The following is a 25,961-nucleotide window of genomic DNA, read 5'->3' as shown; positions in this document are numbered from 1 at the left end:
AGAGCTGGGGCAAACTGACTGCTGAGGTGCAGCAGCCTGTTTCAGGCAGATCAGGTCACAAGATGCACTCCAACCCAGGATGGCTCCTGTAGCCCAGTCAATGTGGGGGTTGTGGCGGCGGAGCCAGGGGTGCCCCAGGATTAGTGGATGCTTGGGTGACCGCATGATAAGAAACCGAATGGTCTCATGGTGCTTACTGGACAGGAGCATACGGAGTGGCGTGGTCTGGTGAGTCACTGTCCCCAGTAGGTGGCCATCCAGGGCGTTGACCGGAACAGGGCATGGAAGCGGTAACTGCTTGATCCCCAGCTGATGAACTAGGTCCTCGTCAATGAAGCTGTCGTCAGCACCAGAGTCAATGAATGTAGCGAGAGTTTGTGGCCCGTTTGCGAGCAGCAGTTGGGCGTGGAAGAGGGGCCTTTGGTTGGGAGAGAGTCTTGTGGTTCCGCTCACCAGTACCTCTCCTGCTACGGGTGAGCCACGCCCCTTTACTGGACACCGGGATACGAAGTGGCCCACCTGGCCACAGTACAGGCAAAGACCTCCCTGACGACGACGCTCCCGCTCCTCACGGGTAAGACTGGTGCGCCCGACCTTCATGGGTTCGACCTCCCCTGGTTGAGGCCTGGGGGTGATGCTGATAGATGCTGGAGCAGCTCGCCGTCGAGCGAAAACACGATGATCTGTATCCCCCCTGCGTCGCTCCTGTCGCCTTGCCTGGATGCGTCTGTCCACTCGGGAAGTCAGTTCTATTAAGCCATCCAAGTTGCCAGACAAATCAAAAGAGATCAGTTCATCCTTGACATAATCCACTAGTCCAGTCAAGAACACCTCACACTGAGCGGTCTCATTCCAGCTGCTAAGGCGTGCTCTCGTACGGAACTCCAGGGCATAATCTGCCACAGTTCCGCCAGTCCCCCGCTTGGATCTGGACCCCTGGAGACCTCCCCGAATACCTTGCGAAGCTCCGCCGAAAACGGCAGGAACGAAGTGCAGGCTGGCGTATGTCTCTCCCATTCCGCGGTGCCCCACAGTCTCGCTCTACCAGTCAAGTGGTTTATGGTGAAGGCTACCTTAGCCTCCTCTGCGGCAAAGGTGTGGGGCTGCAGGGAGAACAGGATGGAGCAGTTTGTGACAAATGGGTTGCAGCCCTCACGTTCTCCACCATAGCATAGCGCTCCGGGGTTCCCACTCGAGGCTCGGGTCTTGGCGCAGGTGGCGGTGAGACAGGAGGCAGAGAGGCAGAAGGCGGAGAAGCAGGAGATGACGGCGAGGCTCCGCGCTGGGTCAGGGCTGTAGATAGTTGTTGTATCTGGTTAATCATCGCCGCCATAGTCTGCCGTGTATCCTCGGCGAAGCTGACCATCTGCGTACGCTCTTGCTGGAGGACCTCCTCGATCCTCTCAAACCGGCTTGCTGCAGGCGGGTGTGCTGGGTCCATGATTTGGCCAGTTTGTAATGTCACGGCGCTATTAGAGTGGACCCAAAAGCACGACTCAGACAGGAGTAACAAAGAATACTGTCTTTGGTTGGAAACAGGCTGGGTCAAAACCGGGAGATCAGTCGAAGAAGCAAACAAGTCCAAAAAGGGGCGGGGCAGAGAATCAGAGGTCAGGGCAGGCAGGCAGGGTCAGAACAGGCAGGTCAGGAATATATACTAATAACGCTGGAGAACTTGGCACGAAAACACAAGACAATCTGGCAGAGGACAAGTGGAAGTGAGGGAGCTAAATAGTGAGGGACTAACGAGGGGAGGGGCTGCAGGTGAGAAGGGCGTGAGGACCAGGTGAAGGGAATGAGGGACTAATGAGGGGAGGGGCTGCAGGTGAGAAGGGCGTGAGGACCAGGTGAAGGGAATGAGGGACTAACAAGGGGAGGGGCTGCAGGTGAGAAGGGTGTGAGGACCAGGTGAAGGGAATGAGAGACTAATGAGGGGAGGGGCTGCAGGTGAGAAGGGTGTGAGGACCAGGTGAAGGGAATGAGGGACTAATGAGGGGAGGGGCTGCAGGTGAGAGGGCGTGAGGACCAGGTGAAGGGAATGAGGGACTAATGAGGGGAGGGGCTGCAGGTGAGAGGGCGTGAGGACCAGGTGAAGGGAATGAGGGACTAACGAGGGGAGGGGCTGCAGGTGAGAAGGGTGTGAGGACCAGGTGAAGGGAATGAGGGACTAACGAGGGAGTGATCAGAGGCAGGTGAGGGGAGTTGGATTGACGAGATGGTGTGACAGGATGAAAACAACTATTACAAAAAGGAAGGCGTGGAGCTAAACTGTTACAGAATTAGGTCAGGGCTGAGAGGATGAGGGGTTAGAGGAGTTAGAGGATGAGGGGTTAGAGGAGTTAGAGGATGAGGGATGAGGGGTTAGGGGATGAGGGGTTAGGGGATGAGGGATTAGGGGATGAGGGGTTAGAGCAGGGGTCACCAACATTTTTGAAACCAAGAGCTACTTCTTGGGTACTGATTAATGCGAAGGGCTACCAGTTTGATACACACTTAAATAAATTGCCAGAAATAGCCAATTTGCTCAATTACCTTTAACTCTATGTTATTATTAATAATTAATGATATTTATCTTTGTGGAAACACTGATCATCTTCATGATTTCTCACAATAAATATATATAGAAACAGATAAATATCAATATGCAACACTTTATTTTTATATTTTCTCTAAGTGCACATTTTTCAAATTGAACATTTTTAAATGATCACTTCTAAGACAGTCTTGTGAAATCACAATATCCCATTTTAACTAGCTAGCCACTAACATGTTTAACAAATCATGAATTACTTTGCACCATGTTTGTACAAATAATAACTCATGTAAAATACAAAAGTCAACTCTCAAATTTTTAAATAAATCATGTCACACTTTGAACTGGACACCAAATTTGTTATCTGTTTCTTTGTCAGTTAGTGGGAAGCCTGGCATTGCATGCTGTTAACTAGTGTGTTGTACTCTGGTGTGTAACTTGACACTGCAACTCTGAGTGAGTCCTGCAGATGTGCATCAGTGAGGCGTGTTCTGTGTTTGTTCTTGATGAAGTTCATGTCAGAAAAGGCTGATTCACAAAGATAAGTTGAACCAAACAGGCTTGCAACCTTCATAGTGCTGCGCATACACCACTGTACTTTTCTGTGTCAACAAGGCACCAAAGTTTGGTGCAGCCTGGTGGGCTTTGAGGTGGAGGTCATTTTGCAGTGTTACAATTTCAATCTCCACCTGTTCAGCATCCAGGCTGAATGTTGCACTTAACTGCTCAGCAATGCATGATATGTCCACGTTCATGAAAGGATTAGAAATGAACGACACACATGGCTCAAGCTGATCCAGGTCACAAAACCTGTTCTCAAACTCTTGCCCAACTCTGTTTATGACCTGAGAGTACTTTTCTGCAACTTTGTCAAAAGTCTCAGATGCAGAAGCATTGTCTTTCAGCACCATCTGCACAGAGGGAAAGTGCAGCACTTTTTTACTCTGTAAATTCACAGAGAAAAGGTTCATCTTAGCTTTAAATGCATTTAAAGCACTTATCATATCGGCGATAGTTTTACCTTTGCCTTGCAGCTCACAGTTCAAACTGTTCAGTTTTCCAGTAATGTCCGTTAAAAATGCAAGGTCAAGTATCCACTCAGTGTCCTCCAGCAGCACGGTGTCCTCACCTCTGGACTGCATGAACTCTTTGATTTCACCCAAAAGTGACAAAAAACGTTGCAAAATTCGTCCCCTGCTGAGCCATCGGATTTCTGTGTGTAGTAGCAGGTCACCATATTCAGCTGACAGCTCCTCCAAAAGTACCTTGAATGTCCTGTGCTGTTTAGCTCTGGAGCGGATGCTGTTTATGATCTTCACGACGGGAGTCATTACGTGCTCAAAGCAGATCACTTTTGCACATAAGGCCTGCTGGTGTATGATGCAGTGGTACTGCAGAAACTTTGGGAACTCTGGGTCAGCTTTACAGTGAGCAACGAATCCTATGTGTCGGCCGATCATAGCAGGAGCCCCATCCGTAGTCACTGATACCAGCTTTTCCAGCGGCACCTTTTTTCCACCAAAACTCCTTCACTGCGTTATAAATGTCAACTCCCTCGTAGTTGTCTTCAGGGCAGTAGTGTCAAGTTCTTCTTTGTGGAGAAATCATCAAACACCATCCGGATAAAGACCATCAGCTGCGCCTGTACTGCTGCTGTCCACCGACTCGTCACACTGGATGCTGAACCACCGCACCTCGCCAGATCACGGTCCAGCTGGTCGGTCAAGTTCCCAGACATCGCCGACACTCTTCTTACCATTGTAGTTGCCCGAGTTGAACATCGGAGAGACTGGAGAGTACATCGGTTCCATACTTCGTCTTCAAGCACAGTTTTAGCAATTATCATCATTGCTTCTTTGACAACCTCCCGTCTGTAAATGCCTTCTTTTCTTCATCAAGAATTGCGTAGCTCTAAACGAGGCTTCGTTGCTTTTTGGGAGTTTTAACCGGTCTAGTGAAAAAGACTGCTGTTTGCACAAAGCTGCCTTTAACTCGCTGGCTTTTTCTGCGCGCAGTGCGCTGCCAGTGGGTAGTTAGCATGGTAGCTTGTGTGACACGTAGTAAAATGTCTCTCCACATTGTGCCGCTTTGCTATTGCCACAGTTGCCCGCAAATTAAACACACGCAGGATCCTTTCACAGTGGTAAAAAACTCTACCTCCCATTCGTCGTGAAAATGATATGTTTTCTTTCTTTTTCTGACATTTTTGGGGTAACTCTTCTCCTCATATTAGCTGCGTCCGCTAACGTTAGCTTGTTTGTAAGAGCGCAACAAACGCTACGTTTTGGTCATGCACAATACTGACCTTTGAACTTTACTCGGTCAGAGTTCATTTATATTAAACACAAAAAACATTTTACATTTTAAGTGTTTATATATATATATTGTCATTTGTAAGTTACATGTAAGTGTGATTTAAACAAGAATAGCTAAATAAATAAATACAATTTAAAAAATAGAGGCAGCTCACTGGTAAGTGCTGCTATTTGAGCTATTTTTAGAACATGCCAGCGGGCGACTCATCTGGTCCTTACGGGCGACCAAGTGCCCGCGGGCACCGCGTTGGTGACCCCTGGGTTAGAGGATGAGGGGTTAGGGGATGAGGGGTTAGGGGATGAGGGATTAGGGGATGAGGGGTTAGGGGATGAGGGGTTAGAGGATGAGGGGTTAGAGGATGAGGGGTTAGAGGATGAGGGGTTAGGGGATGAGGGGTTAGAGGATGAGGGGTTAGGGGATGAGGGGTTAGGGGATGAGGGGTTAGAGGATGAGGGGTTCGAGGATGAGGGATTAGGGGATGAGGGGTTAGGGGATGAGGGGTTAGGGGATGAGGGGTTAGAGGATGAGGGATTAGGGGATGAGGGGTTAGGGGATGAGGGATTAGAGGATGAGGGGTTAGGGGATGAGGGGTTAGAGGATGAGGGGTTAGGGGATGAGGGATTAGAGGATGAGGGATTAGGGGATGAGGGGTTAGAGGATGAGGGGTTAGAGGATGAGGGGTTAGGGGATGAGGGGTTAGGGGATGAGGGATTAGGGGATGAGGGGTTAGGGGTTAGGGGATGAGGGGTTAGGGGATGAGGGGTTAGAGGATGAGGGGTTAGGGCATACGTGTCAAACTCATGGCCCGCGGGCCAAATGTGGCCCGCCACGTCATTTTATGTGGCCCGCAACGGCATTAAATAAATATGATGCCTTTTCTTAAAAAAGGGAGGAAAAAAATCTTGTGCTTTTATTTTGAAGGTCTTTTTTGTGTGCAGCGGACTGCGGTCTGTTCACTCTCCTTCATTCTGCGTTCAGCCAGAGGAGAGGCGAACCCTTGCGTTGCTTTACTAAAGTACTCGCGTGAGTTCAGTCGCCGGACTATTTTTCTAATTTTCTTCACTCGCGCTAGAAGCGCCGGAGAGGAGGCGTGGTTTATCGTGGCATAACAGTTCGTTACCACCGTCCACCACGGAAGAAATACACACTCTTTGTTCTGTTGAGGAAGTCCCACACACGTCGGACCATCAAGCCCTCGAGTCTGGGTTAATGATATAAATATTACATATTATATTATCCGTAGCCGCACGCAGCTTCTCCAGGAGCTGCGTCTGGATGACGGCCGCTTCCAGACGATCGATATCCTCAGGAGGTTCTGATTCAACAGTATGACGTCAGTGACGTCACACGGAGCATTTCAACAGTCTCACCTCCTTTTACCGCCCGAGTTTAAAAAATCAGCCCGAATGAGGCGCATTGTTCGCGTCCCGTCATTCACGCGCCCGGCGGACATCCAGACGCGCGTGCGTGTGTGACCACATTGGCTTTGTATTAACAAACATCTCCAGTTCCCCTCTTATGAATTCCTCCATCAGGTCTATGTCAGTGGTCACTAAGGTTGAAGTGAGTGCTGCTTCATGTTGTTCAGTATTTATAATATGGTCAGAAGAAAAGTTAATGTTGAATATGTGAATCTTTTTTAATTACCCCTGTTTAATGTATTTATAGTTTGTGTATAAAAGCTGCTCCTCAAGACTGACTTGTAGAGCAGCTTTATGTGTCATAGGTTCAGTGAGTGAGACATGAATTACATCTTTTGAGGCTTTTTAAAACCAGACTTTTTTATTTCATGTTTATGCATGAACGCACTGTTTAGACATGTTTTAAAATCTGAAGTTACTGAGTAAGTAATGTATGTTGTATTACCTTGTGTCCTTAAGATTCACTTGTTGGTTCATAATTGACTGTCAAAGGGAATATTTCCAAATAATTGTGTTGTGCATACTGTGATATTCTGAACTCTCAGGTTCAAACTGCACCATCTTTTCATTAAATACATTTGAGAAGTTAAAAATGTCCCTCGATTTAGGTCTCAGCTTGTCATTTAGGGGTGATAGTGCGTCCCAAAGCCAGACCAGTAGAGAACCACAGCCCCAGACCAGTGGAGAACCACTGCACAGACCAGTAGAGAACCACTACCCAGACCAGTGGAGAACCACTGCCCAGACCAGTAGAGAACCACTACCCAGACCAGTAGAGAACCACTACCCAGACCAGTGGAGAACCACTGCCCAGACCAGTGGAGAACCACTGCCCCAGACCAGTGGAGAACCACTGCCCCAGACCAGTGAAGAACCACTGCCCAGACCAGTGGAGAACCACTGCCCAGACCAGTGGAGAACCACTGCACAGACCAGTAGAGAACCACTGCCCCAGACCAGTGGAGAACCACTGCCCAGACCAGTGGAGAACCACTGCACAGACCAGTAGAGAACCACTGCCCCAGACCAGTGGAGAACCACTGCACAGACCAGTAGAGAACCACTGACCCAGACCAGTGGAGAACCACTGCCCAGACCAGTGGAGAACCACTGCACAGACCAGTAGAGAACCACTGCCCCAGACCAGTGGAGAACCACTGCCCAGACCAGTGGAGAACCACTGCACAGACCAGTGGAGAACCACTGCACAGACCAGTAGAGAACCACTGACCCAGACCAGTGGAGAACCACTGCCCCAGACCAGTGGAGAACCACTGCCCAGACCAGTGGAGAACCACCTGTCTCAACTGTGACAAAGCTTTTAACAAAGTTAATGTAATAATGTTTGTTTGATCTTTGATGAAGTAATGTGGGTTAAAATAAATATAATGAAATTAAATAGATGTATTTTATAATATTAAATACATTTGCATATATAGTTATACATTTATATAAGTACACCTAAATAAACAATAAACAAATGCAAAGACAGTTATTTAACAATATGTTCTGGAGTAGTTAGAATTATACCGTGTTAGTGACAACCGGCCCTTTGAGGGCCGCCATGAAGCAGATGTGGCCCTCGGTGAAAATGAGTTTGACACCCCTGGGTTAGGGGATGAGGGATTAGGGGATGAGGGGTTAGAGGATGAGGGGTTAGAGGATGAGGGGTTAGGGGATGAGGGGTTAGAGGATGAGGGGTTAGAGGATGAGGGGTTAGGGGATGAGGGGTTAGAGGATGAGGGGTTAGGGGATGAGGGGTTAGGGGATGAGGGGTTGAGGGTACAAGTCTGGAGCGTCGTATTGAGTCAGTAGTGACACGTTGTGTATTGTGTAACCATCACACACACACACCTTCCCAAATCAATCAGCCAATCAGCAGCTCACACGGCCAACGAGCTGCTGGGTCACTGAGCGGCGGAAGCAGACGAGAGACGATCAATCCACCCCAATGATTGTAGATGATTACTCCCCCCCCCCCTCCACCACCGATCTCATCCCCCCAATGCATTCTGGGATGAGGCCTTCCCCTCGCTAGAGCCACGTGGCCGTAAACAACATAGAGCTGCTTTATGATGCATTTAGGAATCTCATCAGAACGACTTCCTGCTGACGGCCCGCTCGTCACCAGACCTCTGACCTCTGACTGCTGCAGCGCTAGAATAGTTCCTGCAGTCACGTAACAGAGTGAAAGCTACGGAAAATATCAATACCTCAAATACACGTCCTGTGAAGCACGAGCAGAGTGATGGAGAGCTGCAGGTCACATGACCTCAAGGTCCAAGTGATGGAGAGCTGCAGGTCACATGACCTCAAGGTCCGAGTGATGGAGAGCTGCAGGTCACATGACCTCAAGGTCCGAGTGATGGAGAGCTGCAGGTCACATGACCTGAAGCCACGGCTCTATTAGATTAACCCTCAACACATATTATTACTGTCTCTTCATAAGGTGACAGGCTGACTGGATGTGCGACGGCAGCGTTTTGGGCTGAGTGGACAGAGAGAGACAGAGAGAGAGACAGACAGAGACAGAGAGAGACACAGAGACAGAGAGAGGCTTAACATGAGGAGGAGGCTCTGATTGGTTATTAATCCCGTCTGTGTTGACGACAGCGAGGCAGCATCTGGTGGTTAATCTGTAAACTTCTTCTTAATCCCTGTAAGAAGCGTTCGAGATGAATAAACTTTCCTCACGTGATCTACGATATCTAAAGATAATCAACGTGGTGATTTTTAATGTGTTTAGACGTTAATGTAGAACACGTTGATCAGTGATGAGGATCAGACACGTCTCCATGGAGACGGCTCGGAAATATATGAGAATATTTAAAATAATTATATGAGCATATTTAAAATAATGATTATATTTAAAATAATAATAAGAGCACATTTAAAATAATATGATTACATTTAAAATAATATAATACTTTAAAAAATAATACAAGTACTTTTAAAATAATATAATAATTAAAAAATAATATAATATATATTTTTTAAATACGACCACATTTATGATAATAATAAGAGCACAATTTTAATAATGATATTAAGAAGAAGAAGAGCACATTTAACATAATAAGAGCACACTGAGTATAAATATGTGGATGCGTGTGTTGGTGTGAAAGGGGGAGCAGCTTCATCTCCTGCACAATGCACACATTGGAGGATTATTAATAGCAAATCAAAAACTTTGTTTCCATAGTGACTGTTTGAGTCCATCATGGAAAGTGTCTCCTGTTGTTACCACGACAACAACCGGCTGAGTGGAGGCTGATCAGGTGGACCGCAGGACTACGTTTGTCTGTCCTTATCTACCAACACCACTTCACTGAGGCTCGTACTGCAGCGTGTGTGTGTGTGTGTGTGTCATCAATCACTATCTGACTCACTAAGCTGCAGCTCATCTGATTGACATCTGGAAAAAATTAATTATTTTTGGCCTTTGTACTTTTCTCTGTGTCTTGGTGGGCGTCGTCCTCAGACTGTCTGTCTCTGTGTCTTGGTGGGCGTCCTCACAGACTGTCTGTCTCTGTGTCTTGGTGGGCGTCCTCACAGACTGTCTGTCTCTGTCTTGGTGGGCGTCGTCCTCAGACTGTCTGTCTCTCTGTGTCTTGGTGGGCGTCCTCTCAGACTGTCTGTCTCTCTGTGTCTTGGTGGGCGTCCTCACAGACTGTCTGTCTCTGTGTCTTGGTGGGCGTCCTCACAGACTGTCTGTCTCTCTGTGTCTTGGTGGGCGTCCTCACAGACTGTCTGTCTCTGTGTCTTGGTGGGCGTCCTCACAGACTGTCTGTCTCTCTGTGTCTTGGTGGGCGTCCTCACAGACTGTCTGTCTCTCTGTGTCTTGGTGGGCGTCCTCAGACTGTCTGTCTCTCTGTGTCTTGGTGGGCGTCCTCACAGACTGTCTGTCTCTGTGTCTTGGTGGGCGTCCTCACAGACTGTCTGTCTCTCTGTGTCTTGGTGGGCGTCCTCAGACTGTCTGTCTCTCTGTCTTGGTGGGCGTCCTCACAGACTGTCTGTCTCTCTGTGTCTTGGTGGGCGTCCTCACAGACTGTCTGTCTCTGTGTCTTGGTGGGCGTCCTCACAGACTGTCTGTCTCTCTGTGTCTTGGTGGCGCCTCACAGACTGTCTGTCTCTCTGTGTCTTGGTGGGCGTCCTCACAGACTGTCTGTCTCTCTGTGTCTTGGTGGGCGTCCTCAGACTGTGTCTCTCTGTGTCTTGGTGGGCGTCCTCACAGACTGTCTGTCTCTCTGTGTCTTGGTGGGCGTCGTCCTCAGACTGTCTGTCTCTCTGTGTCTTGGTGGGCGTCCTCACAGACTGTCTGTCTCTCTGTGTCTTGGTGGGCGTCCTCAGACTGTCTGTCTCTCTGTGTCTTGGTGGGCGTCCTCACAGACTGTCTGTCTCTCTGTGTCTTGGTGGGCGTCCTCAGACTGTCTGTCTCTCTGTGTCTTGGTGGGCGTCCTCACAGACTGTCTGTCTCTCTGTGTCTTGGTGGGCGTCCTCACAGACTGTCTGTCTCTCTGTGTCTTGGTGGGCGTCCTCACAGACTGTCTGTCTCTCTGTGTCTTGGTGGTCGTCCTCACAGACTGTCTGTCTCTCTGTGTCTTGGTGGGCGTCCTCACAGACTGTCTGTCTCTCTGTGTCTTGGTGGGCGTCGTCCTCAGACTGTCTGTCTCTCTGTGTCTTGGTGGGCGTCGTCCTCAGACTGTCTGTCTCTGTGTCTTGGTGGGCGTCGTCCTCAGACTGTCTGTCTCTCTGTGTCTTGGTGGGCGTCGTCCTCAGACTGTCTGTCTCTCTGTGTCTTGGTGGGCGTCCTCACAGACTGTCTGTCTCTCTGTGTCTTGGTGGGCGTCGTCCTCAGACTGTCTGTCTCTCTGTGTCTTGGTGGGCGTCCTCACAGACTGTCTGTCTCTCTGTGTCTTGGTGGGCGTCCTCACAGACTGTCTGTCTCTCTGTGTCTTGGTGGGCGTCCTCACAGACTGTCTGTCTCTCTGTGTCTTGGTGGGCGTCGTCCTCAGATTGTCTGTCTCTCTGTGTCTTGGTGGGCGTCCTCACAGACTGTCTGTCTCTCTGTGTCTTGGTGGGCGTCGTCCTCAGACTGTCTGTCTCTCTGTGTCTTGGTGGGCGTCCTCACAGACTGTCTGTCTCTCTGTGCTGTCTGTCTCTCTGTGTCTTGGTGGGCATCCTCACAGACTGTCTGTCTCTCTGTGCTGTCTGTCTCTCTGTGTCTTGGTGGGCGTCCTCACAGACTGTCTGTCTCTCTGTGTCTTGGTGGGCGTCGTCCTCAGACTCTGTCTCTCTGTGTCTTGGTGGGCGTCGTCCTCAGACTGTCTGTCTCTCTGTGTCTTGGTGGGCGTCGTCCTCAGACTGTCTGTCTCTGTGTCTTGGTGGGCGTCGTCCTCAGACTGTGTCTCTCTGTGTCTTGGTGGGCGTCGTCCTCAGACTGTCTGTCTCTGTGTCTTGGTGGGCGTCGTCCTCTGCTCGTCTCCTGACTTGCAGGACGCGTCCCTAAAGTAAACTCTGCTGACTCAATATTGGTTCGTCTGTCACGTCTCCAGCAGGATGTTTGGAGAAGGAGCATCAGGTGAGACTCCCTGGATAAACATCCCGTCTCATGACACCAGAGCAGGACGACAGGAGGAACCCTCTCACAGGCTCCTGGGGATTTAGGAAAGCGTTGCATTATGGGATGGAGAGCTGGACCAATGAGACGGGAGGAGAGGCCAAGAGGACCGAGTGATGGACGTGAACAACGAGCTTCTATAGAAGACACACACACACAGACACACACAGACAGACACACACACACACAGACAGACACAGACAGACACAGACACACGTCACCTAGTCAACTCACTGCAACGACACATTTATATAAACTTCAGAAGAGTGCTGACAACCTTGAATAACCAAAACAACAACAACATCGGATTAACAGTTGTCCTCACCACTCAAATGGCCCCAATGACCTCATCACGGCTCCAAGGTACGAAGTCCAGCTGAACTAAGTCCAGCTGAACTAAGTCCAGGTGCGCCCGGTCCAGCCGGTAGAACCTGTCCCCGGTGCATCGTGCAGCAGCAACACTTCCTCTACTTTTGCGTGTCAAGTTCCCTTTTTGCTTATCAGCGGCTTCACGTTCATATTCATAAAGGTTTCTGATCCTTTGATCTTTTGATCCTGGTAGTTTGTTGACCGTCAACCGGTTTCTGACGCCCAGAGCGGAGCTTCAGGAGCTCCTCCTGGAGAACATGAGCGGGACTCTGCAGCCTGAAGAAGAGGTGGTCTGAAGAAGAGGTGGTCTGAAGAAGAGGTGGTCTGAGCAGCTGGAGATGAACGCGGGATCGATATTAAAACCCTTGTGTGAAGCTCCGCCCACATTGTGAGGAACCAGGAAATGACCAAACCATCGAGGCGCCATGAACACGCCGAGAGCCCAGACACCGGACTCGTGCACGCTCCCCAGGCGGGGCCCCTGAGGCCCCCGTGAGGCCCCCGTGAGGCCCTCGTGAGGCCCTCCTGAGGCCCCCGTGAGGCCCCTGTGAGGCCCCTGTGTGTGAAGAGGGGCCAGACTCACGTTCCCAGGACCTCCTTGAAGTCATACTGGTCCTTCACGTCGACGGTCTTCTTCTTCCAGGCGTGGCAGTCGTCCCCGAGCGACATCGTCTTGGTGTTACGGTCAGAAACAATACTGGAGAGGAAGAGGAGGAGATGCTCATTAATGCATTCCACGTGAACACCACAACAACAACAACAACAACAGCGCTCATTGTGCCGCTCACGTGTCACACGGCTGTTTGAACATGTACATCCACAGTGGCATGAGGTCATGTGACCTCAGAGTGTGGACTGAGGCCTGGAGGGCGAGAAGTCCACCAGCTCATGAGTAGACCAGGTCCTACGAGTAGACCAGGTCCTCAGAGTAGACCAGGTCCTACGAGTAGACCAGGTCCTACGAGTAGACCAAGTCCTCAGAGTAGACCAGGTCCTACAAGTAGACCAGGTCCTACGAGTAGACCAGGTCCTACGAGTAGACCAGGTCCTACGAGTAGACCAGGTCCTCAGGCCTCAGAGAGGATCTGATGTCTGTCCTCGTTTCACTCTGCTGTCCCCAGAGATGCCTCCAACTAATAATAGCCCCGCTGGGATCAGCCTCCTGCTCCTCTGTTCCTGCTGTCTGTCTGTCTGTCTCTCTGTCTGTCTGTCTGCCTGTCTGTCTCTCTCTCTCTCTCTCTGTCTCTGTCTGTCTCTCTCTCTGCCTGATGATGCAACATGTAGTTCTGGCTGTGAGGAACAGTTTCCTCTCTGAGTCTCTGGATCTTGGTGAGTTGTTCCTCTCGCTGCTGCCGGTTTAAACAATGAGAGAACCCTTCACCGGGGACCAGGACTCACCTCCAGGTCCACAGGGTCCATAGGGTCCACTACGGAGCCACAGGGTCCACTACGGAGCCACAGGGTCCACTACGGAGCCACAGGGTCCACAGGGTCCACAGGATCCACTACGGAGCCACAGGGTCCACAGGGTCCACTACGGAGCCACAGGGTCCACAGGGTCCACTACGGAGCCACAGGGTCCACAGGGTCCATTACGGAGCCACAGGGTCCACAGGGTCCACTACGGAGCCACAGGGTCCACTACAGAGCCACAGGGTCCACTACAGAGCCACAGGGTCCACTACAGAGCCACAGGGTCCACTACAGAGCCACAGGGTCCACTACAGAGCCACAGGGTCCACTACGGAGCCACAGGGTCCATTACGGAGCCACAGGGTCCACAGGAGCCATGTAGAGGGCCCAGAGCCACGGGGGACCCCGCCCTAGAGGCCGGACACGGGGACATGATAAGCACACCGTGCTCTAGGAGGGACATGCAGCACCACGCACGCACGCACACATGCAGCACACACACACACACACACACACACACACACACACACACACACACACACACACACACACACACACACACACACACACACACACACACACACACACACACACACACACACACACACACACACACACACACACACACACACACACACACACACTTCCCAGTGGGTAAAACGTTGTGTTTTATAGTTTAGTCGGTGACTTCATATCTCAGCAGGAGATCTCAAGTTCACGTCAACGGACTGCATTCCTGTTTCTGAAATACTCTTCATCTCCTCGTCTTCAAGGCTTCATGAGGTCAGAGCTACATGTCGGATGTTTATAGCTACGTGTTTACAGCTACACGTGTAAAGCTACATGTTTACAGCTACACGTGTAAAGCTACATGTTTACAGCTACATGTTTATAGCTACGTGTTTACAGCTACACCTGTAAAGCTACACGTGTAAAGCTACATGTGTAAAGCTACATGTTTACAGCTACACCTGTAAAGCTACATGTTTACAGCTACACGTGTAAAGCTACGTGTTTACAGCTACATGTTTATAGCTACACGTGTAAAGCTACACGTTTACAGCTACGTGTTTACAGCTACATGTTTATAGCTACGTGTTTACAGCTACACCTGTAAAGCTACATGTGTATAGCTACATGTTTACAGCTACACGTTTACAGCTACGTGTGTATAGCTACATGTGTATAGCTATGTGTTTACAGCTACATGTGTAAAGCTACATGTTTACAGCTACATGTGTATAGCTACGTGTTTACAGCTACATGTGTATAGCTACATGTTTACAGCTACATGTGTAAAGCTACATGTTTACAGCTACATGTGTATAGCTATGTGTTTACAGCTACATGTGTATAGCTACATGTGTATAGCTACGTGTTTACAGCTACATGTTTACAGCTACATGTGTAAAGCTACATGTTTACAGCTACATGTTTACAGCTACATGTGTATAGCTACGTGTTTACAGCTACATGTTTACAGCTACATGTGTATAGCTACGTGTTTACAGCTACATGTGTATAGCTACGTGTTTACAGCAACATGTTTATAGCTACATGTTTACAGCTACATGAGTATAGCTACATGTGTCAGGGCTCTCAAGTTTTGAAGACAGGCAAGCGTGAGATTTCCATCAGCACCCGATACAGCTGACCGTTGCGCGCGCCGGCATCGAGCCGAAAAGAGTTGTTGCCGGGGGGGGGGGGGGTGCTAGTGACTATTTTTTTGCTTCATCCCAATGCGCGCAGACTGGCGTCGGAGCTCTGCAGCAGAACAATCGATCGGCGTATTGAGCACCCCTGCATTCAAGCATTAAATAGCCGAGAGGTTTTTTCAGCGTGAGGAATTCGTTGTGTGGCGGGAGTGCGTGAGATAAGACCGAAATGCGTGAGCCCTGATGTGTATAGCTACGTGTTTACAGCTACATGTGTATAGCTACATGTGTAAAGCTACATGTTTACAGCTACATGTTTACAGCTACATGTGTATAGCTACATGTGTAAAGCTACATGTTTACAGCTACATGTTTACAGCTACATGTGTAAAGCTACATGTTTACAGCTACATGTTTACAGCTACATGTGTATAGCTACGTGTTTACAGCTACATGTGTATAGCTACATGTGTATAGCTACATGTGTAAAGCTACATGTTTACAGCTACATGTGTAAAGCTACATGTTTACAGCTACGTGTTTACAGCTACGTGTTTACAGCTACGTGTTTACAGCTACGTGTTTACAGCTACATGTGTACAGCTACATGTTTATAGCTACGTGTTTACAGCTACATGTGTACAGCTACATGTGTACAGCTACATGTTTACAGCTACGTGTTTACAGCTATGTGTGTATAGCTACGTGTTTACAGCAACATGTTTACAGCTACATGTGTACAGCTACATGTTTACAGCTACATGTGTATAGCTACGTGTTTACAGCTACATGTGTACAGCTACATGTTTACAGCTACATGTGTAACGCTACATGTTTACAGCTACATGTGTACAGCTACATGTTTACAGCTACATGTGTATAGCTACATGTTTACAGCTACATGTGTAACGCTACATGTGTACAGCTACATGTTTACAGCTACATGTGTATAGCTACGTGTTTACAGCTACATGTGTACAGCTACATGTTTACAGCTACATGTGTATAGCTACATGTTTACAGCTACATGTGTAACGCTACATGTGTACAGCTACATGTTTACAGCTACATGTGTATAGCTACGTGTTTACAGCTACATGTGTACAGCTACATGTGTACAGCTACATGTTTACAGCTACATGTGTATAGCTACATGTTTACAGCTACATGTTTACAGCTACATGTGTAACGCTACATGTGTACAGCTACATGTTTACAGCTACATGTGTATAGCTACGTGTTTACAGCTACATGTGTACAGCTACATGTTTACAGCTACATGTTTACAGCTACATGTGTATAGCTACGTGTTTACAGCTACATGTGTAACGCTACATGTGTACAGCTACATGTGTACAGCTACATGTTTACAGCTACATGTGTATAGCTACGTGTTTACAGCTACATGTGTACAGCTACATGTTTACAGCTACATGTGTATAGCTACGTGTTTACAGCTACATGTGTAACGCTACATGTTTACAGCTACATGTGTATAGCTACGTGTTTACAGCTACATGTGTACAGCTACATGTTTACAGCTACATGTGTATAGCTACGTGTTTACAGCTACATGTGTACAGCTACATGTTTACAGCTACATGTGTATAGCTACGTGTTTACAGCTACATGTGTAACGCTACATGTTTACAGCTACATGTTTGCAGGAGACCATGCTGAGCTGCCCAGGCTCCTCCAGTACAAGGCATCTCCTTCTGATTCCTAACGTTAACTTCATAATGTCTCCTGTCTCCCGTCTCCCGTCTCCCGTCTCTCGTCTCTCGTCTCCCGTCTCTCGTCTCTCGTCTCTCGTCTCTTACGTACCGCTCTAAGAAACTAGAGCCAGCACAAGAAAAACTACAACAGCGAGAGTTATTCAGGGAGCTGCGAGGCACTTAGCGATTCCCTGTTTATGATGTCTTTATAAGTTATGTATGAATAAATATGAACAATTACTGTTATTTATTATATTATATACTATTAATAACTGTTGATATTTAAGCACATTCATGTCAACTGCAATCATTACTTGTATTGTTTGGCCTAATCTCTTGAAGCCTTTTTGGACCTATGCCATGTGTGCTTATTTTATATAATACTTATCTTATCTTACATAATACTTATCTTATGCATAACTGTGGAGCTCAACACAGATTTCAATGTCAGCCGACAATAAAGAGTCTAACCTCATAAGCTCATGTTGGAACAGCTCATCTGTGCAGCGCTGCGCTGGCCTCGATCCACCGACCTGCTGCAGGCGCAGGAGAGTGTCCAACACCCAGTGGTGTATAGTAACGAAGTAGAAGTACTTCGTTACTTTACTTAAGTAGTTTTTTTGGGTATCTGTACTTTATTCTACTACTTATATTTCTGTTTACTTTTACTTTACTACATTTTGCAATGAAAACTTTTACTTTTACTCTGATACATTTCCCCTGAAACAGTATCGTTACTCGTTACTACGGAAAAAAATAATCATGAGAAACATCGGGGACTGTTGTGGAACACACCGCAGCGCACCTGGACGCAGCACATCGGGGACTGTTGTGGAACACACCGCAGCGCACCTGAACGCAGCACGAACACCAGGTTGGGGATCAGGGGTCCTTGCCGCGTGTTTTCTCTTCCCAGTGATGCCCAGGATGTTAGCGAGCGGCTACAGATACGACTCATTTCATGTGGAGCAGCAATGGAAGCTACTCGTTCAACCACGGGGACCAAGATCAACGTCCGTGGCCATATTTGGGCGAACTCTTTTCTTTTGTCGGAGTGAAAGTTTCTTCCTACCGGATGAAGTGCCTCTTATGCCGACCGAAAGCTACGGAGATATTGGCCTTCAACAACTCACTATGCAACCTCAGGAAACACATTGAGGTAAATTAAGATTAATCCCATGAGCCGCAACGTTAATGTTTAGTCATCATAAACCTGTTAAGATATCTAGCAGTGTTGTCCTCAGGATTGGAGTAAGTTATATCTTTGGCAGGAGAGGGGGAGGCAGGTGTCTGATTGTCCTACGCATGTTGTATGTTAGGCTAACGTTCGCTAGCTATCGTCAATTAAATGAGACAATTAGCGTGAGTGGAGCAGACGGATCTCTAGCGAGTTAATGAGCTGAAGAAGTGGGGACAGTTGTGAGAATTTGTTGATTTGAGTCGTCTTAGCTATAATATAATGCTAATCATTACAGCATTATTATTATTATCATTATTTGTATTAATATTATAAGAGTGACGGTCCAGTAATGGCGACGATATTGATTTGGGACTGTTGTTGTGTTTAACTCCAGAGATACAATTACATATTCACAAATCAACTCTGGATGCACGGACAGTGCATTAAACTAAATGTATAAACCTCAAATTAAAACAAACTATTTAGTACAAAACTGTTGGTTGGGGTCATGACATGTTAGGAAGTGTTATTAATTCTATCATGTCTGTAATACTCTCACTTTATTTCAGGAATATTTCAAGCAGCACATGGAAGAACCCTCCCTGCAGCTAGGTGATGCCACCAGGTCCAGTTCATCTGATGAAGAGGACTTCTTCTTCGTCATCTCAAGCGCATGACAGCAGCAAACAGCTGGATGGAGACGTGGATCACGTTGACTTGCTGAAATGCTTCCCAACTGTGTGCTGCTGTCTGTGAAGCTAGACACACTCTACCTGCACCAGGGCCTGTGACGCTAGACACACTCTACCTGTTCATCAGGGCCTGTGAAGCTAGACACACTCTACCTGCACCATCAGGGCCTGTGAAGCTAGACACACTCTACCTGCATCAGGGCCTGTGAAGCTAGACACACTCTACCTGCACCATCAGGGCCTGTGAAGCTAGACACACTCTACCTGCATCAGGGCCTGTGAAGCTAGACACACTCTACCTGCACCAGGGCCTGTGAAGCTAGACACACTCTACCTGCACCATCAGGGCCTGTGAAGCTAGACACACTCTACCTGCACCAGGGCCTGTGAAGCTAGACACTCTACCTGCATCAGGGCCTGTGAAGCTAGACACACTCTACCTGCATCAGGGCCTGTGAAGCTAGACACACTCTACCTGCACCAGGGCCTGTGAAGCTAGACACACTCTACCTGCATCAGGGCCTGTGAAGCTAGACACACTCTACCTGCACCAGGGCCTGTGAAGCTAGACACACTCTACCTGCATCATCAGGGCCTGTGAAGCTAGACACACTCTACCTGCATCAGGGCCTGTGAAGCTAGACACACTCTACCTGCATCATCAGGGCCTGTGAAGCTAGACACACTCTACCTGCACCAGGGCCTGTGAAGCTAGACACACTCTACCTGCATCATCAGGGCCTGTGAAGCTAGACACACTCTACCTGCACCAGGGCCTGTGAAGCTAGACACACTCTACCTGCATCAGGGCCTGTGAAGCTAGACACACTCTACCTGCATCAGGGCCTGTGAAGCTAGACACACTCTACCTGCATCAGGGCCTGTGAAGCTAGACACACTCTACCTGCATCAGGGCCTGTGAAGCTAGACACACTCTACCTGCATCAGGGCCTGTGAAGCTAGACACACTCTACCTGCATCAGGGCCTGTGAAGCTAGACACACTCTACCTGCATCAGGGCCTGTGAAGCTAGACACACTCTACCTGCATCAGGGCCTGTGAAGCTAGACACACTCTACCTGCATCAGGGCCTGTGAAGCTAGACACACTCTACCTGCATCAGGGCCTGTGAAGCTAGACACACTCTACCTGCACCATCAGGGCCTGTGAAGCTAGACACACTCTACCTGCATCAGGGCCTGTGAAGCTAGACACACTCTACCTGCACCATCAGGGCCTGTGAAGCTAGACACACTCTACCTGCATCAGGGCCTGTGAAGCTAGACACACTCTACCTGCATCAGGGCCTGTGAAGCTAGACACACTCTACCTGCATCAGGGCCTGTGAAGCTAGACACACTCTACCTGCACCAGGGCCTGTGAAGCTAGACACACTCTACCTGCACCATCAGGGCCTGTGAAGCTAGACACACTCTACCTGCACCAGGGCCTGTGAAGCTAGACACACTCTACCTGCATCATCAGGGCCTGTGAAGCTAGACACACTCTACCTGCATCAGGGCCTGTGAAGCTAGACACACTCTACCTGCATCAGGGCCTGTGAAGCTAGACACACTCTACCTGCACCAGGGCCTGTGAAGCTAGACACACTCTACCTGCACCATCAGGGCCTGTGAAGCTAGACACGCTCTACCTGCACCAGGGCCTGTGAAGCTAGACACACTCTACCTGCACCATCAGGGCCTGTGAAGCTAGACACACTCTACCTGCACCAGGGCCTGTGAAGCTAGACACACTCTACCTGCACCAGGGCCTGTGAAGCTAGACACACTCTACCTGCATCAGGGCCTGTGAAGCTAGACACACTCTACCTGCACCAGGGCCTGTGAAGCTAGACACACTCTACCTGCACCAGGTGAACGGCTCTTCAGCATCGCAGGACTCGTCTTCAGCCCCAGAAGAGCGAGACTGACATCTGTCCATTTTGAAAATCAACTTCTTTTGAAGATGAACAATACATTTTTCACTTTAAAGTGATGATTTTGGTTGTTACTTTTGGTTCTGCTTTTTTCTGTGTTAATCGTGTTTTTATATTTTTGTAATTTCATAGTATTCATATATTGCTAAGTTCATCCGAGCTCATACTCCTTGTTCATGGCGGCCACAGCACCCAAACAAATAAACTTCATAATTCTCAAAATTCTGACCCTTTGTTTTTTTTATTAACAGCATTTACTTTTACTTTCAATACTTAAGTACATTTAATATCAGAAAATTACTTTTGATACTTAAGTACAAAAAAAATCAGATACTTTAATACTTTTACTCAAGTAGTATTCTCATAGGTGACTTTTACTTTTACTTGAGTAATTTTCCAGTCAAGTATCTTTACTTTTACTCAAGTATGACTTTTGGGTACTTTATACACCACTGCCAACACCTAATTGGTCAGCTGGTGTCGGTGACGCACACTAAAGCTCCTCTTAAGCTCATTAATTGATCGGCAGATCCCAAACAGATGAGGGTTGGAGGTTGAGAGGGAAATGGAAAGAGGGGAGGGCGACATTCGGGAAGAGTCTCTTCATATCAGCGCGCACAGTGTCCACGTGACTTTATGGTTTCATGGATTCAGATAACATCTGCAGCTTCTGCTCCATGCACGCACCCACACGCACCTACACGCACCCACACACACACACGCACCCACACGCACCTGAACTTCTGCCCCGTAGTAAAAACAGTTTGAAGTGACACAATCCGCCCAAAGAGCGGCTGGACGCGACCCTTCAACCGGGGCGGGAGCGCGCGGACAGGAGCTGTGAAACCCGCTCCAGCTCGTGCACGCAGTCCTTTGGGGGGGTCCACCGGGTCCGGGTCGTGCCTACCTGAAAGGTGCCGGTCGGGAGGCTCCAGCGGCGGGTCCGGTGTCCGTCTGTCGGCTCTCCAACTCGCAGCTCGGAATCTTCACTCCGCAACCTCCCCGCCAGCGCTAACCGTGACGTCACCAGGCGGTAGGACAACCCACCGACCAATCAGCGCTCGAGCTGCGGGGCCGGTATAACGGCTCCGCGACGCTCATTGGTCACCTGTCAGCCTCCACACGTGACCGCCGGGCTGCGCGTGAAGGTGTGTGGATGTGGGCGTGCAGCCTCCTCCCGTTATTGGTATAATAATAATATTAATATGAAATAACCTGCAGGAATAACACACAGAAACACAGCCTGCTGGCTGCATTGTGCTTTATCTGTTATTACACTGCGCGTGTCCGTATCCATGCGCGATGGATTCTTTGTGGTTTTAGTTATTTGTGTCTAATGTGAGGTTGTTTGTGTTTTTTGGCTGAATACCATAAGTGACGTGGCTATAAAACCCAGAATAAAGCCCTCACAGACTCGGTCACACTGGAGGTGGTCTGGTGCGCCACCTGGTGGAGAGCATGACACCAAGCAGGCAAAGTCAGTGGCCGTTTATCAGTATGCATTATTGTCTGTAATTGTGTTCTCGTGGAAGCGTGAAACGTCATCAATCTATATTTAAGCAATAAGGTACGAGAGGCAGTACTATATCGTCAATAATGTCCGCTTCAAGGGTGTTGTTAGGCAAATCCTTGAACGTATTGATCACAATGAAAAAATAAAGATCCACAGCAAATGCTGATACGTTTGGAATTTAAGTGACATTAATTTATTGATTACCTGTAACTTTTACAGGTCAAATTAATCATGAATCACAACGTCAGTTTATTTGTTTGAGCTCTTAAGATCCTATATCTAAATTAGATATTATATTTCTATATTTCTATATATATTTTTTATTTTTTATTTTCATTGTTCATTTGTATATTGTTTCATTTTTATATTTTTATATATATATGTTTGGGCCACTTGGACCTCCTGACGCTGGGCGGCGCTGTGACGCCAGCGGCCCGGTGTTTGGGCCACTTGGACCTCCTGACGCTGGGGGCGCTGTGACTTCCGTGACAACGTGTTTGGACCACTTGACCCCCTGACGCTAGGCGGCGCTGTGAAGCCCGCGACCCGGTGTTTGGGCCACTCGGACCTTCTCGCGCTCATTGGCTGCCGGTTGCCTAGTAAAGGAAAAGTATCCGCTCTGACTTCCTGCGTCTCAACGTCTCGCCGCTGGCATGACGTCACAACCCGGCCCGTCGTCGCGAGCCTCCTGAAGATGGACCAGTACCAGTTCATCCGGGTGGTCGGGAAGGGGAGCTACGGGGAGGTGGACTTAGTGAAGCACTGCGCGGACCGGAAGCAGGTGAGACCACAACACCGCGAGCACGAACACGGCGAGTGCTACGACAAGTACTTCTACAGAATGTACTTCAGCAAGTACCACACGAAGTACTTCTACAACAAGTACTTCTACAGAATGTACTTCAGCAAGTACCACACGAAGTACTTCTACAACAAGTACTTCTACATCGTGTACCACATCAAGTTATTCCACATCAAGTTCTTCTACTACAGCATGCACTTCTACATCAAGTACTACAACAAGGACTTCTACAACAAGTACTTCTACATCAAGTTCTCCTTCAGCATGTACTACATCAAGGACTACATCAAGTACTTCTACTGCATGCACCTATACATCAAGTTCTTCTACATCAAGTACTACATGAAGTACTTCTACGTCAAGTACTTCTACATCATGTACTACATGTACTTCTACAGCATGTACTTCAACATGAAGTACTTCTTCAACATGTACTTCTCCAACATCAAGTACTTTCCCAGGAAGTTTGTTGCACGTCAACATGCTAGTGAAGCTCATGTTTGTTGTTATTTACAATCAACGTTGTTGTGACCTTTGACCCCTAGAAGGAGACGGTCATCACGATGATCGTCTCCTTCTAGGGGTCAAAGGTCACGGGGTCATGTAGTTTGGTCTGAAGATGTAAACAACAACGTGTGTGTGTGTGTGTGTGTGTGTGTGTGTGTGTGTGTGTGTGTGTGTGTGTGTGTGTGTGTGTGTGTGTGTGTGTGTGTGTGTGTGTGTGTGTGTGTGTGTGTGTGTGTGTGTGTTGCTCCTCACGGGGATGTATATCTGACCCTCCTCCTCCCAGTACGTGGTGAAGAAGCTGAACCTCAGCACCTCCTCCAAGAGGGAGCGGCGAGCGGCGGAGCAGGAGGCGCAGCTGCTGTCGCAACTCCGTCACCCCAACATCGTGACGTACCGGGAGTCGTGGGAGGGAGACGGCGGCCAGCTGTACATCGTCATGGCCTTCTGCGAGGGCGGAGACCTCTACCACCGCCTCAAGAGGCAGCAGGGGGAGCTGCTACCTGAGAGGCAGGTGGTGGAGTGGTTCGTCCAGATCGCCATGGCGCTGCAGGTGTGTGTGAAGGTGGAGCTGCAGGTGGTGTGGAGCGTGACGGTGGAGGTGTATGTGAAGGTGGAGCTACAGGTGTGTGTGAAGGTGGCGCTACAGGTGTGTGTGAAGGTGCAGGTGGTGTGTGAAGGTGGAGCTACAGGTGTGTGTGGAGGTGGAGCATCAGGTGTGTGTGAAGGTGGAGCATCAGGTGTGTGTGAAGGTGGAGCTGCAGGTGGAGCTACAGGTGTGTGTGAAGGTGGAGCTGCAGGTGGAGCTGAAGGTGGAGCTACAGGTGTGTGTGAAGGTGTGTGTGAAGGTGGAGCTGCAGGTGTGTGAAGGTGGAGCTACAGGTGTGTGTGAAGGTGGAGCATCAGGTGTGTGTGAAGGTGGAGCTGCAGGTGTGTGTGAAGGTGGAGCTGCAGGTGTGTGAAGGTGGAGCTGCAGGTGTGTGAAGGTGTGGTTGTGCTCCTCAGTACCTGCATGAGAGGAACATCCTCCACCGGGACCTGAAGACTCAGAACATCTTCCTGACGCGCAGCAGCATCATCAAGCTGGGCGACCTGGGCATCGCCCGCGTGCTGCGTCACCATGACGACATGGCCAGCACGCTCATCGGCACGCCGTACTACATGAGCCCCGAGCTGCTGAGCAGCCGGCCCTACAACCACAAGGTAGGTCATGTGGCTGGGGGCGGGGCATGTGACCCCTGACATGACTCCCGTGACCCCTGACGTGACCCCTCCGTGCCCCTCACACTAAGCTCCTCCCCTCCAGTCCGACGTGTGGGCTCTGGGCTGCTGCGTGTACGAGATGTCGACCTTGAGGCACGCCTTCAACGCCAAGGACATGAACTCCCTGGTGTACCGCATCGTGGAGGGCAAGGTGGGTCGCCTCCTCCCGGACCGGGTCGACCCCTGCGCCGTGACCTCTGACCCTTCTCTGCTCCCCTCAGCTCCCGCAGATGCCCGGCAGCTACGACCCCCAGCTGGGGGAGCTGGTCCGCCGCATGCTGAGCAGGAGGCCCGAGGAGCGGCCCGACGTGAAGCTCCTCCTCCGGCAGCCGTTCATCAAGAAGCAGATCGCCCGCTTCCTGGAGGCCACGCGAGAGTAGGAGGAGCTTCACGCCGCCGCCACGGGGGCCGCAGCTGCTCCCGGGTCTCATGTCGGCTTGTGTTCTCAACAGAAAAACTGCCAAGTCAAGAAAGCAAGCAGGAGGAGGAGGAGGAGGAGCAGGAGCAGGAGCAGGAGGAGCCAGCAGCAGACCTTCTGGGTCGTCTCACCGGCCGGAGCCCTCAGCCAGAGGGAGACGGGTGAGAGACGTTCACACGATGAACTGATAGTGGCAGATGTTTCCTTCACTCTTTCCCTCTTTCCCTCCTTCCTTCCTTCCTTCCTTCCTTCCCTCCTAACCTCCTCCGCTCCTTCACTCTTTCCCTCCTTCCCTCCCTCCTCCTCAGAAAGAAGAGACGGATCCAGTCCCACCCCCCCCAGCCGAGGCTCTGGGAGCCAGCCTCGCGTCCCTGGCGACGATCAGCAGCGTTCAGGTCCAGCTGCAGGAGGAGGACCTGCAGGAGGAGGACCTGAAGGAGGACCTGCAGGAGGAGGACCTGAAGGAGGACCCCCAGGCCGCCGAGTCCCCCCACCAAACGGGACCTGAACCTCACAGCGTGGACAAAGACCGCCGGGCCAGAGGGAAACCAGACCCCCCTCTGAAGGGGTCAGGTGTTGGCCGCTGGGGAGCCGACGAGAGGAGAGCC

General features: G+C 49.5%; 2 protein-coding genes across 5 annotated transcripts in view; one reads left to right on the top strand and one right to left on the bottom strand.

Moving 5' to 3' along the window:
* The window catches only part of camk1b (calcium/calmodulin-dependent protein kinase Ib), a 45,413-nt gene extending 23,546 nt beyond the window's left edge, over nt 1–21,867 (bottom strand). Inside the window, exons 1-2 of one of the 3 annotated variants that reach the window (XM_056436865.1) lie at nt 21,761–21,867; nt 12,843–12,956 (exon numbers count right to left, since the gene is read on the bottom strand). In XM_056436865.1, the coding sequence (XP_056292840.1) occupies nt 12,843–12,928 (86 nt within the window). In that variant the 5' untranslated portion in view covers nt 12,929–12,956; nt 21,761–21,867. Of the gene's footprint in view, nt 1–12,842; nt 12,957–21,588; nt 21,722–21,760 lie in introns of those variants that run through there. The other 2 variants (XM_056436866.1, XM_056436867.1) reach the window with 2 other exon arrangements.
* A 1,057-nt stretch (nt 21,868–22,924) lies between these two features.
* nek4 (NIMA-related kinase 4) overlaps nt 22,925–25,961 on the top strand; it is a 6,639-nt gene continuing 3,602 nt past the window's right edge. Inside the window, exons 1-7 of one of the 2 annotated variants that reach the window (XM_056436860.1) lie at nt 22,925–23,147; nt 23,959–24,225; nt 24,678–24,875; nt 24,979–25,086; nt 25,157–25,311; nt 25,388–25,514; nt 25,662–25,961. The exon at nt 25,662–25,961 is cut by the window's right edge and continues 258 nt beyond it. In XM_056436860.1, coding sequence (XP_056292835.1) covers nt 23,061–23,147; nt 23,959–24,225; nt 24,678–24,875; nt 24,979–25,086; nt 25,157–25,311; nt 25,388–25,514; nt 25,662–25,961 — 1,242 coding nt within the window. In that variant the 5' untranslated portion in view covers nt 22,925–23,060. The remainder of the gene's footprint in view (nt 23,148–23,958; nt 24,226–24,677; nt 24,876–24,978; nt 25,087–25,156; nt 25,312–25,387; nt 25,515–25,661) is intronic. The other variant, XM_056436859.1, reaches the window with a different exon arrangement.

The sequence above is a fragment of the Pseudoliparis swirei genome, chromosome 18, assembly GCF_029220125.1.
Source record: "Pseudoliparis swirei isolate HS2019 ecotype Mariana Trench chromosome 18, NWPU_hadal_v1, whole genome shotgun sequence".
In the NCBI taxonomy this organism is placed as follows: domain Eukaryota; kingdom Metazoa; phylum Chordata; class Actinopteri; order Perciformes; family Liparidae; genus Pseudoliparis; species Pseudoliparis swirei.
The sequence above is the reverse complement of the archived record's forward strand: the minus strand, read 5'-3'. Positions and strand labels throughout refer to the sequence as shown.